The sequence below is a fragment of the Armigeres subalbatus genome, chromosome 2, assembly GCF_024139115.2.
Source record: "Armigeres subalbatus isolate Guangzhou_Male chromosome 2, GZ_Asu_2, whole genome shotgun sequence".
Classification (NCBI taxonomy): Eukaryota; Metazoa; Arthropoda; class Insecta; order Diptera; family Culicidae; genus Armigeres; species Armigeres subalbatus.
This window is the reverse complement of record NC_085140.1, coordinates 125674088-125691788: the sequence shown is the minus strand read 5'-3', so window position 1 is coordinate 125691788 and position 17701 is coordinate 125674088. Positions and strand designations below refer to the sequence as shown.

The window sequence follows — 17701 nt, the reverse complement described above, 5'->3', positions numbered from 1 at the left end:
ATAGGGCGGCTCAAAAAACACTTTTACAAATTTTTTGATGGGCCGCCCTCATATTCGGTTCTATTTGATGCCCTGATGCTCTGGACAAAATTTCAGCCAAATCGGTCAACGTTTGGGCGGTGCTAAACTCGCTGGAAGTTTATATGGAAAAATGTATGCAGAAACATCCAAAAACAGTGATTTGCAGTTGGACGGCGCAATTTACGATCTAGAATCATGATACTCATTCAGTTCTTGTAGAATTAAATACAGAATGTTATGCTGAAAACCGCGAGAAGATTAGAGTTTATTAGACAAAGATATTAGCATTTTACTGGAGTGTTGAAGGGGTGAATTTATTTCTTTTCAAAGGTAAAAGAAACGAAATTTGCTCAAACCCCACTTCAGAGAAATGCTAATAACTTAGCCGAGCAAACTCTAATCTTCTCGCGGTTTTCTGCATTACATTCTGTATTAAATTCTTCAAGATCTGAATGAGTATCATGATTCTTGATCGTAAATTGTGCCGTCCAACTGCAAATCACTGTTTTTGGATGTTTCTGCATACATTTTTGCATATAAACTTCCAACGAGTTTAGCACCGCCCAAACGTTGACTGATTTGGCTGAAATTTTGTCCAGAGCATCAGGGCATCAAATAGAGCCGAATAAGAGGGCGGCCCATCAAAAAAGTTGAAAAAAGTTTTTCCCATACTAATTTGAGCCACCCTAACAGTGTATTGATATGACCTGGTAACGGTAGAATTACTGAACCGGGATCCCCAGTCCACTGCCCACTGAAGTTACCTGCTACTACTAACGGGCTAAAATCGGTTAGTTTCGCTACAATACTATCTATTACCCTAATGTGCTGCTCTATACTCCACCTTGAAGGACAGTGGCTGCTACAAGAATAAACATCATTTTCCTTTGCTATAAAACCGCTCACATCGTCAGGAAATGATGTTATATCCTGGATGGTAGCACTTGAAAACTGAGGTTGTTGGTTCATGCTTACTGGGCATACAGACCAACACACCTCCAGCTTGGACTTCCCCAACCCAACCTTTTCTTCTCGGTAACGAGACGGATCTTTCGTTCCGCCTCTTTACTAGCCTCCAAACGGTGCGCCGGTAGACCGTTATTATTAAATAAAAATGTCCATCAAAACCAAGTACAGGGCTCGATTCTTGTGCTAATTCTGCACCTCTACTTTACTTACTTATGAATCCTGTACACCTCCGGTGCTCCAAAGGGCCGACTTGAAAGATCTCCATCCTGAGCGTTGCCCAGCTATCGCTTGTACTGCCTTTAATCGCATAACTGTCCCATATGACTTTTCATCATTTTTTAGTTTTGATGACTAATGGTTATATTTTGGTTTATATTTGTACGCTTTTAAATAAAACTGTATAATTTGTTCTAAAAATAAAAAATAAAAAATGCCAAGGCGATTTGTCCCATCTTGCAAGTAACAGCATTTGAGTCCCATTGTGAAAGTAACCGTACAATATGTCCCATAAACATGAATTTAAACTGACTCTGATTCAGGAAGATTTTCTTTTCTTGTTTTTATTATGACAAATATTGTTAGAACTGTTATCTCGGCCAGCGGATGATGTTTAAAGCCCGGTCATACGAAATTGAGATTGAACAGAGTAGAAACCCATTGGATATTATATCCCAAAAGATTACTAAACATGATCTACCATAAGTCTATGCAAACACGTTGGGACAATGTCACATAATCTTTTGTGGATATACTAATCTGCCGTGAATCGCATATTTGTCCCATATGAATAGGAAACCCAGCAAAGATGGGACAGATATGCGATTCACGGCAGTAATGTCCAGAGGATGTTTGGCTTGCTCTGTCGATTCACATGTTTCACAACTTTCGTGTTCTCATTTCACGATAAAAATGAACATTTTTATAATTTGGCTATAAACCCGAGCAAAGCTTGAGAGCAAATCGATAATTAATTTTGTTGTTGTGAAATCGTCAAATTTTGATAACTCAGGTTGATATCCTTTTGGTCGTTTCAACGGTTAAAAGATCAAAATCTACAGCAGAAAAATCTTACTGTGACATCAAATCGAAAACTATTCCTGCTGTCAATGAAAGCAAATCGAAAACTAATTTTGATATTGGTTCCGATAATAAAATAAGTAAACAGTTTGATGTCAGATCATACCATTTAGAAATCAACAGCAAAATAAGATCAAAATATGTAATCAGGCATGATGATTCATATTTGAAAACAATATATGATTTCAATTTGATATCTATATCAAAATATGTTTTCTATATGCTCTCTTTATGTTTTCAGACTTTGCTCGGGAAACTAGTCTACAACTCTTATTACAGGAAAGTACGATAGCAATTACAATCGTTTTGGTGCTACACGACAGTAATGCGAAATGCACGATTTGTTATTCTTGACGTAACTTTCTTCAGAATTCAACGTAGTGAGACAGGATATGCGATTACTTTCTCTTCCAATAGTCAAAGTAACCGCATATCCTGTCCTATGGATTATTTTCGTAAAAATAAACAAAAATCATTTCAATTATGCAATGCATTGTAAAAGATAAATATTTTTACACCACACTGGCGTGAAAAATGTTTGAAAAGCATTTCAATCAAGCAACGCTGAAGAAAATAATGATTATATTTAAATGATCGTTTCCTCGATTTGCTATTTTTTCATATGGGACTGATATGCGGTTATAGGCAGTGTACCTGTTGCCAGGTTAGATTTCGGTCGACTTCTTTTATTTCTTTATTGAGGCTTCGCCGCCAAGAGCCTCTGGGTCTGCCTCTGCTGCGATGTCCCGCTGGGTTCCAGTCTAATGCTTGTTTACAGATTTCGTTTCCGCCCCTACGTAGAGTGTGGCCGACCCAGCCCCACTTTCGATCCCGAATTTCTGTTGCTATCGGCCTCTGGTGACAACGACGATGAAGCTCGTTGTTTGAGATCCAGTTTTGAGGCCACCAGGCCCGAATTATATACCGCAGGCATCTGTTGATTAACACCTGCAGCCGTTGAGTGTTCTCCACTGACACACAGCATGTTTCGCTAGCGTATAATAGCACAGATTTCACGTTAGAGTTGAAAATTCGTATTTTGGTGCGTTCACTTACCTGCCTGGTTTTCCAGATATTTCTTAAACTCGCAAAGGCATCCCTTATTTTCTTGATCCGTGTGCCTATGTTGATCTTGGTACCGCCGTCTGACGCCATTTGGCTATGAAGATATTGGAAGCTTTCAACATTCTCCACTGGTTGCCCGGCTACTGTGAAACTGGAACGGTGATATAATACAATCTTGCCTCACACCAGCTAAGACCCGGATAGGGTCGGACAAGGTGCAGGTGCAGCACTCTACACGAAAAGGCCTCGTACTGTGCCTCGATGAGGCCGATGATTTTCTCACATATTCTCGTGATTGAGACGGTCAAAAGCTTTTTCGTAGTCAATGAATACTAAGTAAAGGGACTCTTGGAATTCGTTGACCTGTTGCAGAATGATACGGAGCGTGACAATATGGTCTTCCGGCATGGAATCCGACCTGCTGCCGGCGGAGAGTCGCATCGATCTTCTCCTAAATCCGGGCTAGGATAATTTTGCATAGAACTTTGAGAACGGTACACAGCAACATAATGCCTCGCCAGTTATCGCATACAGTCAGGTCACCCTTTTAGGGCACCTTCACTAAGATACCTTGCATCCAGTCCATTCTGCACCTCTGGACAATTTAAAAAAAATCCCTAGGAGGAATCTCGAGAAATCTTGATTTGATGTTTTTAGCTAAGAAATCCAAAAACGTCCATAAAGTGGACCAGGTTGTTTTCAATCCGTTTGATTTTTTTGCCGTTTCATTTCTTATTCACCGTGAAGTACCCTAATCTCGCGCACTTGAGATCTGACAAAGTTGAAACGTTCATAGAAAAACATGTAGTGCTTATTTGGGAACATTTGCTACTGCATCACTTAGTAGAATGATTCTGGGTTCTCAAAAAATGTTACTTGCAAATTTTGCTTCAATGTAAAAAAAATGCGGTGTAAATCTGAGACCATTGTATTTTCCTTATTTCGCGCATGAAAATATGATGGTCCCTAATTTCGCGCAAAAGGGTCCTAATTTCGCTCAAGTTTGAAATTGAATATCGTTATTGGATTGATGAAATATAATCAATTGACCAATATAAGCATGCATTCATTGCTAAAAATACGTGGATAGCGGTATCAGACAACCGTCAGTACCCATTATTTAGTCGGAATGGTATGCTCCTATATTTCGGACCTGGAACTTAGTTTAATGTGACCAGCAAGCGTCCTGCGAAACGCGGGACGCCTATCTGGATTGCGTCACTGGCTTGAAAGTGGATTCTCCAAAAGTGCATTTCGTATAGATGTTGGCCCAAAAAAAATTGGAAAAATATTTGTAAGGCTGTATGAATTGTAATAAATTTGTAAAACGAAGTTGAAAAATGCAGCGTCCCGCGAAACGCGGGACATCTGGTCACATTAACTTAGTTAGATTTTGTTTCATGATTTTTAGTCCACACAAGTCAAAATTCCTAATATATCGTTTCCTTCTGTAATGTTAACCATATTTTAGGAAAAAAGCAATGAGCAATGTTTAGCTGGTGTATTAAGAAAAGTTTGAACTTTCGAGACATCATGTATGAAAGTCTTAAATTCCGCTATCTTCCAAATAGGACATCTTCAAATATGTGTATAAGACATCTTTAATATTGTTTACCTTATCGAAAAAGCTGCTATCCAGCTTTCCACGCTAGCTATAATGGCGGCTGCTATAAACTGATCTGACATTAACCGCTTCCGACGCTATCCTTGACTAAGATTAGCATAATTTTTCACATCGAATTTGAAAGCTATTGCAAGCACTAACCTGTATAAGATTTGTCAAGTCAACATTAGAAATACTAGAATAAGAGATCGGCGAAGACGCCATCTTGTTTCCAATCGAACCGTCAAAAGCGGTTCCATTTCGACTTGTTTACTTTTTGCACCCATAAGAAGCAAGCAAAAAGTTCAAGTGCTGCCAGCATCATTTTCACGATTTCATGCATTTTCATACGTTGCCATTTCGACAGTTTTTCACTCCGCCGGTCTCTGGTTATAGGGTTGCTAGTCAACATTAGTCGATGTCAGTGGTATCCGCCAGAAAATAATTAGATACAAAGCGTATAGAATATACTCTTCGAGTTCTATTTAGTGTAAAACTGTGCATCATGTTGCTTTTATTGCGTTAGAATGGTGCAAATGAAACTACGAAACAACAATAAACGAAATTAGGCACCGTAATTACTCTCATATGCCCAATTTCGCGCACGAAGCGGAAGTCTAAATAAATGCAAAATACACTAAATTTCACACTTTTTAATAGTAATGACGAATGAACATATCCAACAGAGCATAATTACATAAATATATAACAAACATAAACACAAAAGTGCTGTCCAATGAGCAGCTCGAAGTAGGACAGCACTAATGAGAGCTTGAAGTAGCTCGAAGTTTCTCCCTGTCCTGCTCATGCCCATTTGTTGACAAAAAAGAACGAGCAGGACGGGAACAACTTCGAGCTACTTCGAGTTGCTCATTGGACAGCACTAAATATTCCCAAAAAGTAGCCACTTTTGCACAGTAAAATCATTTGTTTACTTAGGTCATGTTCTTCGCTTGTGTGCTAAGCACAAGCAAATATGGCGGTCGATGGGAGGATCAAATTGAAATAATTTTATTTGGTGTACTAAACCAAGTTCGTTTTTCAAATTCTTTCGTGAAAAACATTCAACAACAATAATATTTTGTAATCCTCCCGATTTTTCAATTTTGACTGGTACCTAAAAATTGAAAAAAATAATGATTTTATGATGCGCGAAGTTAGGGCGCGTGCGAAATTAGGGCATATCACGGTAGTTAACATCTAAACAGATAACACTGAATCAACAATTTGACGCCACAATACGTGGTTCGAGTCTCTCCATCCTCCGTTACGCTCCACGCTCGCCTAATCGCTCTGTGCCAGGTTAGTACACGAAGTTTGCTGCTCTTGCACCTGCCGGGTCGGAAGTAAAAACCATCCTTGCAAGGTTAAGACCGCATCGTGCTTTCGTGCTGTGCGGTTCTTTCTCTCTTTGCGGAAGGAAGTTTTTAATACTACCCGAAGCTATTTTAATTTCAACGGTGCTTCTTAGCGCTATTTGTACCCACTGATCCCGTTACGATCTTTGCAAGGACCCGTGCCTTCGTTTTACGTTGGACCCGTTTGCGGAAGTAAAATTCCGACAAGCGGTGGTAATCCTGCAGGGACACCGTTCTGGGAAAAAACCTCTTAGAAGGTCACGTCTCTACGCTCAGCCATGAGCATTAATAAAAACAAGAGGAAGGGGGGTCTCTGAATTCTCCACTTCCTTCAAAGAAACAAGGTTTCAAGACCGTCCTGCCAAAGCGCGGAAAAAATAGAAGGAAGCTGGAGACTTCAGATATTCCTTCTAAATCTAATGTTGACATTGTTTCTTCTCCTATCGAACTGAGCAATCAGTTCGATTTGATTAATGATGAAATTGAGCAAATCGAATCTACCTTTAGCCCAGGTGATTCGATTCATGCGAAAAAGCAAAGGATTCCGCCAATTGTGGTATCTGTTGCCGAGTTTTCTGGCTTCCGGAATGAGATTTTGAGTAACCTTCAGGGGATCAAGGTTCATTTCAGATTGCTAGGAAGGGTGACTGCCGCGTTTTGCCTGGATCCTTTGACGATCGCAAACGTCTTCTTCAGTATTTAACTGAGAAGCGCCATAAATTCTTCACATACGACGACAAAACTGAGCGATTGTTCAAAGTCGTCTTGAAAGGTCTCCCCAGTGATGATAAATCACTGGATGAGATTAAAATTGAAATTTCTCAATTACTTGGATTTTCACCAGTCCAAGTAATTAAGATGAAAAAGAAATCCCACTCTGGTACTTCCCAGAGGGGCATTTCTCAAGAATTTTATTTAGTTCATTTTAACAAAAGTGAACTAAATAATATGAAAAATTTGGAAAAGGCCTGTATTATGTCTCATGTCCGTGTTACATGGGAACATTTCCGCAGGCCTGGGGAAATTTCAAAACCCCACCCAGTGCCGTAAGTGCCAAAAGTGGGGTCATGGAACCAAACATTGTCACATGGATGCTAAATGCATGATTTGTGGTGGAACCTCCACGCCAAGGACGCATGTCCTGTGAGAGAAGATTCAATAAATTTAAGTGTGCAAATTGTGGGGCAATCATAAATCCAATTTCTGGGAATGCCCTTCACGCAAAAAGTTTTGAATTCCCGTGCAAAATTGATGACGGAAATTCCAATCGGATCCCAGATTCGACGGGTAGAAAGTTTTCAAACGCTCAAATTTCGAAACCAGTTACCGGTCGAGCAATTCATACCCACCACAATCCACAAACAAATTTTGCCGCTCGTCAACGGGTAGCAAGCACTTCAGTAAATTCCAATTTTTCGAATGTACCTACGTATGCAAACATCGCTGCTGGTAGACAAAATTTCTCTTCTCAAAATGAGGTTTATTCCCATGTTCCAACGGAAAATAACGGTCATGTTGCCGATTCAGGTAGCATGACTGCTTCCGATTTTGATTTTTTAACTGAACAATTGCATCACATGATTGATGCAATGTTCAAAGCAAATACCATACCTGAAGCTGTTCAGGTTGGTATAAAAAACACAAAAAATTGTTATCGGACTCCGTTTTAATGGATCTAAATAATTGTGTGAAAGTTCTAAATTGGAATGCCCGCTCTCTAAAGGGTAAGGAAGATGAATTATTCAACTTCCTAACAGTTCATAATGTGCATATTGCCATTATAACAGAAACTTATTTAAAACCAGGACTCTCCATTAAAAGAGATCCAAATTATTTTATCTACAGAAACGATCGTCTTGACAGCGCCTGTGGTGGGGTCGCCATTGTCATTAATAGACGTATCAAACATAAATTATTTTCTTCGTTCGAAACCAAAGTTTTTGAAACCTTGGGAGTTTCTGTTGAAACAAATTTTGGATAATTTTCCTTCATTGCAGCCTATTTGCCTTTTCAATGCAATGGGCAGCAAAAGAATTTGTTGAAAGCTGATCTTCAAATTCTGACTCGCAACAAATCAAAATTTTTCGTAATTGGTGACTTCAATGCCAAACACCGTTCAAAGCAATTCCAACGGCAAAATTTTATTTGAAGATTGTTCTGCGGGATATTATGCTCAGGGTGGCCACCGAACCGGGAAAAACGGGAAAAGCGGGAAAAAGACGGGAAATTGAAGTCACCGGGAAAAAAAGCGGGAAAAACCGGGAATTCAGGACATGTACCGGGAAAAAATTTTTGAATTCTTTGAAATTTTTAATGAAAATGATATTAGGAAAATAATTACTCTTCAATGTTTATTATTCAGTCGCATTCTAACTGATTTTATTTGATTTTACAACATGGTGTGTAAGAGAAACAAAAAAATAAGTGGATCTTTATCCCAAATCCAGTTTGTGTTGTTACTAGATCATTTTGATATCAATTTCGAGTGAAATATATCATAAATATTGTGTTATGTGGTACGCATTGAATCGAATATCAAAATAATCATTCTTTTAAATGGATGTATTCAACTTTAAGTTATTCTTCCAATGTCCAAGTTCGCCTTAAGATGATGTACCTCTATGTTTTTTGTATCAACTACACCGAATTCGAAAAAAATGGCGAATTGAAACCAATCTAGAGTTCGACGCTTCAATCAACTCAATTATCGAGAATAAAACCCGAGCGAGATCGGATATATATTTGAATAGGGTTGTTTAGAATTATATTCAAAAATTCTACAATTAGCATTAGCATTGAGCATTTCGCACAAGTTCGTAGGTGGTACAAGCCAAGACTATTGTATGAGAGTAGCATCACTTTCATCAGTTACCACAGATATCTTAGATGGAGGCAATGCACTCTCCAATAATCGAGATCTGTCCACGTCCTTGCGAATGCTGAGGAAGGGGAAGGATGGTTAGTTGAACACCTAACTTCAGAAAGATGCAGAGATTTCTACGGCCTCTCATAGGTGCCACGGGAGGTTTTGGGATTGTGTGGAAGGTTATACCAGTAGGAATCGTTTTGGTAGAACGTGAAACACGAGAACTAAGATAGAAATACAAAGTAGGAAAGGCACGAGCCTGGAATGGAACCCACGACCTCCTGCTTATAAGGCAGAAGCGGTAGCCACTAGACCAACGAGCACGTCTATATTAAAAAATGTAGAATCATTGAAAATGATTGAGAAATGGAATTTTTTTGATACTTATCTGAAATGAAATATCTTTAAAAATTTCAGAATCATAAGCTGTTGTCATTATTAAGATCAGTACTGCAATTTCTCATTTCAATGAGAAATATCACATGATGTTTACATATTTGCCCTTTTATGTTTGATCGAGATGTAGAAAGTCGACTGTAGCTGTTTTATAATTTTGTGAATTTTAGTCTCTAAGTTGAAAACATCGATTTTATTAAATTTACTTTATAAAAGAAAATTGTGTGTCCTCACATAATTTTGCTAAAATTTGTAAAGTTTTATCAGTTACACAGGAAGGTATTCTTTGAAATAGTCTGAATTAGATCAAACAGAGCTGGACACTAAAAACATTTCGTTTTGCTTAGACTGGCAAGCAATATTCATTGGCTCTGATAGAATCTTACGAAAGTTTTGCAACTAAGAAAAGAATCAAACCATTGTAACCATTCTAGGGGCTCATGTTGTATTACCATTTTGATTAAATGCCTGTTGACATTAGAACTTCCTGGCCACGAAGTGCAAGATTTCAGAGTGCCTATTGATTAAAGCATTTGCATAAAACTTTGTTGGTAATTTAATGTTCGATACAAATTATTAGTTGCTTCGATATAAAACTGGTCTCTGACCTCAGAAAATAAACACCTAGTTTAAAGTTCAAAAACTCTTACAATATTTCTCGGGTACTTATTCAAAAGGACGTATGTGATTTTGTAAACAAAGATTCAAACGTCGAATTGTCCAATCTGATAGCCCTCCCACGCGAACCATCACCACAGACAGGTAGGGGAAGCCTTCGGCTACCTGTTGGTGGTGTTGGTTTGCGTGGGAGTGCCATCAGATCGAATAAATCGACGTTTCAATCTTTGTTTACAAAATCACATATGTCCTTTTGAATAAGTACCCGAGATTTTTTTGAGTTATATAAAAACCGGGAAAATGTGAAAAAAATTATCGGGAAAAGCGGGAGAAAACCGGGAATTTGAAAATCGATTTTCAGTGGCCACCCTGTATACTATTCAATATCCCAATGGCCCTACTTGTTTTTCTTCCAGTCGAAATCCTTCTACAATTGATTTAGTTTTAACGGATTCAAGTCAGCTGTGTGGCCAATTGGTAACTCATGCTGACTTTGACTCTGATCACCTTCCTGTGACGTTTGAGATCTCACAAGAATCCATTTACAATCCAATCAGCTCTACTTTTAGTTATCATAGAGCTGATTGGGATTTATATAAAACATATATCGATAGGAATTTTGATGTTGATATTCCTTTGAATACCAAAAGTGATATTGACAATGCGCTCGTATCTTTGACAAATTTAATTGTCGAAGCCAGAGGCATTGCAATTCCTAAATGTGAAATTAAATTCAACTCCATTATTATTGACGACGATCTTCAGCTACTGATCCGTCTTAAAAATGTGAGAAGAAGGCAATACCAAAGAACTCGCGATCCCGCGTTGAAAGTTATTTGGCGAGATTTGCAAAATGAAATTAAAAAACGTTTCGCTATTGTGAGAAATACCAACTTTGAGAATAATGTCTCGAAGTTGGATCCCAGTTCGAAACCCTTTTGGAAATTAACGAAAATTCTTAAAAAACCTCAAAAGCCAATTCCAGCGCTTAAAGAGGGAAATAAAATTTTATTAACAAATGGCGAAAAGGCTCAAAAACTTGCTCAGCAGTTCGAGAGTGCCCATAATTTTAGTCTAGGTCTCACTAGTCCAATTGAGGATCAGGTTACACGAAGCTTCGAAGACATTCTCGATCAAGATAATGTTTTTGACCCTTCGTTGGGAACTAATTTGGATGAAGTGAGATCTATTACTAGAAAATTTAAACATATGAAAGCCCCGGGTGATGATGGTATGTTCTCCATACTTATCAAAAACTTCCTGAGAGCTCTTTATCCTTTTTGGTTAATTTATTTAACAAATGTTTTCAATTGGCATACTTTCCAGATAAATGGAAAAAGGCCAAAGTTGTTCCAATTTTGAAGCCGGACAAAAATCCAGCTGAGGCATCTAGTTATCGCCCAATCAGTTTGCTTTCTTCAATAAGCAAACTGTTTGAAAAAGATTATTTTAAATAGAATGATGGTTCATATTAATGACAATTCTATTTTTGCTGATGAGCAATTTGGTTTTCGCCATGGGCATTCAACCACTCATCAGTTATTAAGAGTTACGAACTTAATTCGGCTCAACAAATCTGAAGGATATTCGACTGGAGTTGCTCTTCTTGATATAGAGGAAGCATTTGACAGTGTTTGGCATGAAGGTTTGATTGTAAAATTGATGAATTTTAATTTTCCTCTGTACATTATTAAACTGATCCAAAATTATTTATTCTAAATCTGATAGATTACCTGTAAGAGCTGGTGTTCCCCAAGGCAGCATACTGGGGCCCATTTTGTATAACATTTTTACTTCTGACTTACCTGATTTACCACCAGGGTGTCAAAAATCTTTGTTTGCAGATGACACAGGTCTCTCAGCCAAAGGGCGTAGCCTTCGTGTCATTTGTAGAAGATTGCAAAAAAGTTTGGATATTTTCTCCACTTACTTGCAAAAATGGAAAATTTCCCCGAATGCTTCCAAAACTCAGCTTATAATTTTCCCACATAAGCCGAGAGCTTCTTATTTGAAACCTTCTAGCAGACATATTGTCACTATGAATGGGGTTCCAATTAATTGGTCTAGCGAAGCTAAATATTTAGGACTTCTGCTAGATCAAAAATTAACTTTTAAAAATCACATTGAAGGCCTTCAAGCCAAATGTAACAAATATATTAAGTGTCTATATCCACTTTTAAACAGAAAATCAAAACTTTGTCTTAAGAACAAACTTTTTATTTACAAATTTTTAGACCTGCCATGTTGTATGCTGTGCCAATATGGACTAGTTGCTGCAATACCAGAAAGAAGGCACTTCAGAGGATTCAAAATAAAATTCTGGAAATGATTCTGAAGTTGCCTCCGTGGTATAGTACCAATGAACTTCATAGAATTTCTAATATTGAGACATTGCAACAAATGTCCAACAAAATAATTTCCAATTTTAGACAAAATCGTTGCAATCTTCTATTGCAACGATTAGCTCCTTGTACCCTTAGTATAAATTAGGTTAAGTTTAGTTTAAGTAAAAAAACATTGTAATTCCTACATGGTTCAATTCAACCAGAGGAAATATCCTAACTGCCAGAGGCAATTGAAATGTATTAATAATAACTAAAAATGTAATATAGCAAATAAGGATGATAGTGTTAAGAAAACACGGAACACCTAGTCTAAGAGATGAATGCATGTATTAGATAATTAGCAAATAAATTTAGTTAAAAAAAAAAATCCTTGCAAGGTTGCTGTCTGGCTTTCTTGCAACATGCCCTGCCCATCGTACACTTCCTGCTATAGTTACCTTCTGGATGCTTGGTTCGCCGTAGAGTTGAGCGAGCTCCTTTTTTATCCTTCACCACCACACGCCGTTTTTATGCACACCGCCAAAGATGGACCTAAGCACACGTTTCCATTACTACAACTATAAATATTTACAACTGACTTATCTTACCAATCTGACTTAAGTATGTTTTTTGTATGGCTAACTGGTTCGAGTTTAGTTTATGTGTTGCCTTTTATGTTTAATGGATTGAAAAGTAAAAATGAACTTTAATTTAGTGTTTATTTTACAATGTTGTGAAAACTCATATAATATGTACTTTGTGTGGAAGATATTAATTTGGAAAATGTGTGTTTTAGCTTCTAACTACTATCATTCTACATGAACTGTAATTTTACTTATCTCCAATTTGAACATAAACACTAAGTTCAATCCCTCCTTAGCCGTGCGGTAAGACGCGCGGCTACAAAGCAAGACCATGCTGAGGGTGGCTGGGTTCGATTCCCGGTGCCGGTCTAGACAATTTTCGGATTGGAAATTGTCTCGACTTCCCTGGGCATAAAAGTATCATCGTGCTAGCCTCATGATATACGAATGCAAAAATGGTAACTTGGCTTAGAAACCTCGCAGTTAATAACTGTGGAAGTGCTTAATGAACACTAAGCTGTGAGGCGGCTCTGTCCCAGTGTGGGTAAGTTCAATCAAAGAACCCGAAGAGTACATTCCTGGTTAGGCTTCTAGCCGCTAGGTTGCGAAGGCTGACGAAGGTCCTTCGTAGCCTAGTTGGTTAAAGCACCACTCTAGCGTACTGTAGGGTCATGGGTTCGAGATCCATCGAAGGAAAATTGGTTTCCTCCAATACATTTTCCAAATCAATATCTTCCACATAACGTACATATTCACATAGGTGTTTTCACAACATTGTAAATTAATGTCCATGTCGGGTGGTTTAATCCCCGGAAATAGGCAATTAACTTTGATTGAACTTAAAATAAAGATTTCTCGTGATATCTCCTTGGGATTTTTTTTTAAATTGGTCTAGAGGTGCAGACTTACCACAGCCCTGTAATTTCGGAAGATCCTTATTTTAGGATTTTTTCAGTACCTACAACACCTACGGCAATTGTTTTAGGATTACTTTTGGAAATTCCTTTAGGAATTTCTTCCGAATATATTTTAAGAATTCTGTCAGTACTTTCTCAAGAAATCCCTTTGGAAGCTCTAGGAAGAAATTTCCCTCAGGATTGAAATCTGAGATTCCTTTTGAAATTCCTTTAAAATTTCCTTTGCGCATTCTTTCGGGAATCTCTTCAGAAAATCCTTAAGAATTTCTTTTAGGAATCCTTTGTAATTTTTGTTCGGAAATCATTTGGAAATTTCTTCGAGAATTCTTTAGAAATTCAAAATTAATTTTTTTTCAGGAAATTTGAAATCTCCGTTAGAAACACCTCCGAAAATTCTATTAGGATTTCCTATTTCATTCTTCCATTATTTTCGTGAAAAGCTTTTTCAATGAAATTTTCGTAATAATTCTTGCTGGAATTTTGAAAGGAATTTAATTGAAGATTTTTCGGAGCAATTTAGATTTAGGACGAGAATGTCTAAAGGAAAGTTTTTGACTGCTGAAAATTTCGAGTCATCAGGGTAGATTCTTTTGTCTGTAATGTTGTGTCCTAAATACGTCACTTCTCTTTGAAAAAATTGCATTTACTCGGATTTAATTTAATATTATAGTGTCGCAATCGTTGATATACTTTGGATATTTTTTTTAAGATGATGCTGGGTAGAACATCCTATTACTATAACATCGTCAAGATGAATACGTGTTCAGGTGTCAAAGCTGCCATAGCTATTGCCATAGCATACGCTGAAAACTATTTGGGTTAATATTTAGTCCAAACGGTATTCGTGTATATTGATAATGTCCTGTCACGGTCGCCATATTCTATGGCCTTCTTCTTGCGCTCCGCGCGTGCTGGCCTTTTTAGCGAATTGTTGAATTCCGTTTATCGCAGCTTCCTTGCGTTGGTCGCACATAACCTCTTAATAGACTACACTGCATTAGCAATAAGTGAGAGATTTGGGCGATTGCTATTGTGTTAATAGGATTGAATTGAGAATGGATTGGATTTGAATTGGATGTGGATTGAATTGGGAATGGATTTGAATTGGATTTACATTCGATTTGTATTTGGATTTGGATCGAATTTGAATTGGTAAATCCATTCCATATTGGGTTTGGATTGAATTTGAATTGGATTAGTTTTGGATTGGATTTGGATTAGATTTGGACTGGATTGAGATTAGATTTGGATTGAAATTGGATTACATTTTGATTGGATTTGAATTGAATTGGGAATGATTTTGGATTGGTTTTGGATTGGATTAAGATTGTATTGGTTTTGGATTAGATTAAGATTGGATTTGGGTCGTATTTGGATAGGATTATATTGGAATTGGATTTGAGTTGAATTTTTATTGTATTTCTATTTCTGAGTGTCTGCCTCTGTTCAGTATTCATGTGTTAACCTCTTTTGGGTAACTAAAGAAGGAATTCGTAAAATGAGTTGTTTTCTAGTCATCTATTCATCCTGGAGCCATATCTAATTGCTGAAATAAATTTGTGTGATAAAATAGGGTTAAACTACAGTGACTATAATAACAGTGTCGTCAAGTGTCAGAATTGGAACAGAATCGTCTGTCAGTTCCATACAAATGCGCGTTCCAAACGAGCAGGAGACCTGTCAAATGTGGCACATGACGTTACTCTTCTTATAGGACTCTAGGTTAAACGTATTCATCAAAATTTGTCTTTCGCGACCCACCATTGATCAGTCCATGACCCACCGTTTGGGAACCCATATTCTACATTTTTCACCATTTTAGATCATTTTAGAACGTGCTTCTTCATTATGGTACTTTTCTATTGACCGCAGTTCCCGAGTGTTTGGGTTCAGATTTTTCGACACAATGATGATAAATCCGGCCAGAAGATCGTCGTGAGCCTTCACTGCCGTCATATGCATATTTGTCCCATGTTTGCTGGAATTTCCTATATACATGGGACAGTTATGCGTATAACGGCCAGAAGATCGTCGTGAGCCTTCATTGCCGTCATATGCATGTTTGTCCCATGTTTACTGAAATTTCCTATATACATGGGACAGTTATGCGTATAACGGCAGTTCAGGACAAAAAGAAAAAGCTTTTCAAGACATTCTTCCCAAATACACATGTCCACTCATTTTGCTAGCGGTAACGAAAAGTGTACTCCGCTTTACGCAAGTACAAAACGTTCGCCAAATTAAGAACTTTTTGGCGAACTCCAACCAACATCTTCTGTATCCGAAGGTTCTCGGGAACATCACACTTATCCTTGGCAGTCACATACAACAGGTTTTTCTGCGAACATATTCTGTTGCTTATCACGGTTTGGGGACTTCTGAACATTGTACGTGGTCCAGCTCAAGTTTTGGCATTCTGCATAAAAGTCTTGCTCGTTAATCTGACGGCTTTTTCTCGGATCTTTGCTTCCGATCAGCAATCAGACGTTCTTAGAATCGTTTTGTTATACCAGACACCTTGAAATTCGCGATTCTTAATCTTTCCCGATGGCACGATGCGCGTCTGATCTTATTGTCAAAATACTCGTGCTAAACTTTATCGCACTGTGCTTTCATCGTCATTTTGAAATCTTTTGAGCACCTGATGAAATCAATTCACACATGAAACTATATTTACACAAAATTTCTATATTTTTTTCTAACGGATCAAAAGTTAGAGCAATTTAAGTGTGTGCAGATTTACCCTGTCCCTAGTGTTGGGAATATTTCAGTTTCAAAACTTATGGACGATTTCAGCCAACGTTTTTTGATTCGGGAAGTGGATTCTACCTATGAAAGATTTATCGTGCTAACACGTGCCTAGTGACCACCAGATTAAAAATATTCTTTCTTTCATTTTATTTTTAGTTGCCGAAATGGCTAAGATTGCCCTTGGATTGACGCCCGGCCAATCTAGCAGTACTAGCGGAACATCTAGTCTCTCCGCCAGCCTGGAATCATCCTCTTCGATCAGTATGGGTCCGGCTGCTAAACGAGGTCGTCTACTGATCCGCCAGCAGCGGATAAAGAAAGAAAGTGACTCATCCTCGTCCGGCCAGCAGTACGGTTCCGACTTGGATACGCCGGACGGAACGACCATGTATCCGCAAAACCTATTGACGGTTCCGGCGCACCATCGATTTGAAAGGCAAATTTCCGAACCGATCATTCCAACATCGCCAGCCGTATCGTCTCCACCGGAAGCGCGATCAGCACCCGCGGATCGTTCACACGGTGGACATCATCTCACCGTATCTCAGCAGCCATATCTTGTGAAACAACACTCCCACCCACTGTTGCCTAGCCAAACCTCGAGTTCGCTGGGTGCGCATCAGGCGTTTCAGACTATTTCGTCTTACTCACTGCAACGTCAGCTCTCTCACTCAATGACCACCACACAAAGCTCAACTCCGTTGACCCTGGTCACCAGCAGTAGTGGGTCCACCCACTATCTAACGCCGTCCTCCTCTCTGAAAACCGATTCGGACGATGAACCGTCGACACCCGTACCCCCAATTCCACAAATCCACCTGCAAACCGATCGCACATCGAGTCCAACGGTTGTTCTCGTTCCCGATATGGAATCGCTCCAACAGCAGCACCAGCACCATTTATCGGGAAGTGTGGTTGCTAGTACAAGCACCGGAGGTGCTAGTGCTCCTATCACAACGATCACCACGACCAGCACCACCAGCTCCACCGCCGCAGCGCTACTTGCCGACCTGAGTTCATCAACGCCAAGTTCAATTCGCATAAAAGGCGACGAATTGTCGCGGTCTGCTTCATCCCCTTTGGTAAGTGCTAACATTTCCTGAATCAAAATCAATCCTTATGTTGTCCTCGCATGCTAGTATTTACAGTGAA

General features: G+C 38.6%; 1 protein-coding gene across 1 annotated transcript in view; it reads left to right on the top strand.

The window, feature by feature from the left end:
* The window catches only part of LOC134210810 (protein tramtrack, alpha isoform), a 149652-nt gene that overhangs the window by 120784 nt on the left and 11167 nt on the right, over positions 1-17701 (top strand). Inside the window, exon 6 of the mRNA XM_062687109.1 lies at positions 16706-17631. Within this exon, the coding sequence (XP_062543093.1) occupies positions 16706-17631 (926 nt within the window). The remainder of the gene's footprint in view (positions 1-16705; positions 17632-17701) is intronic.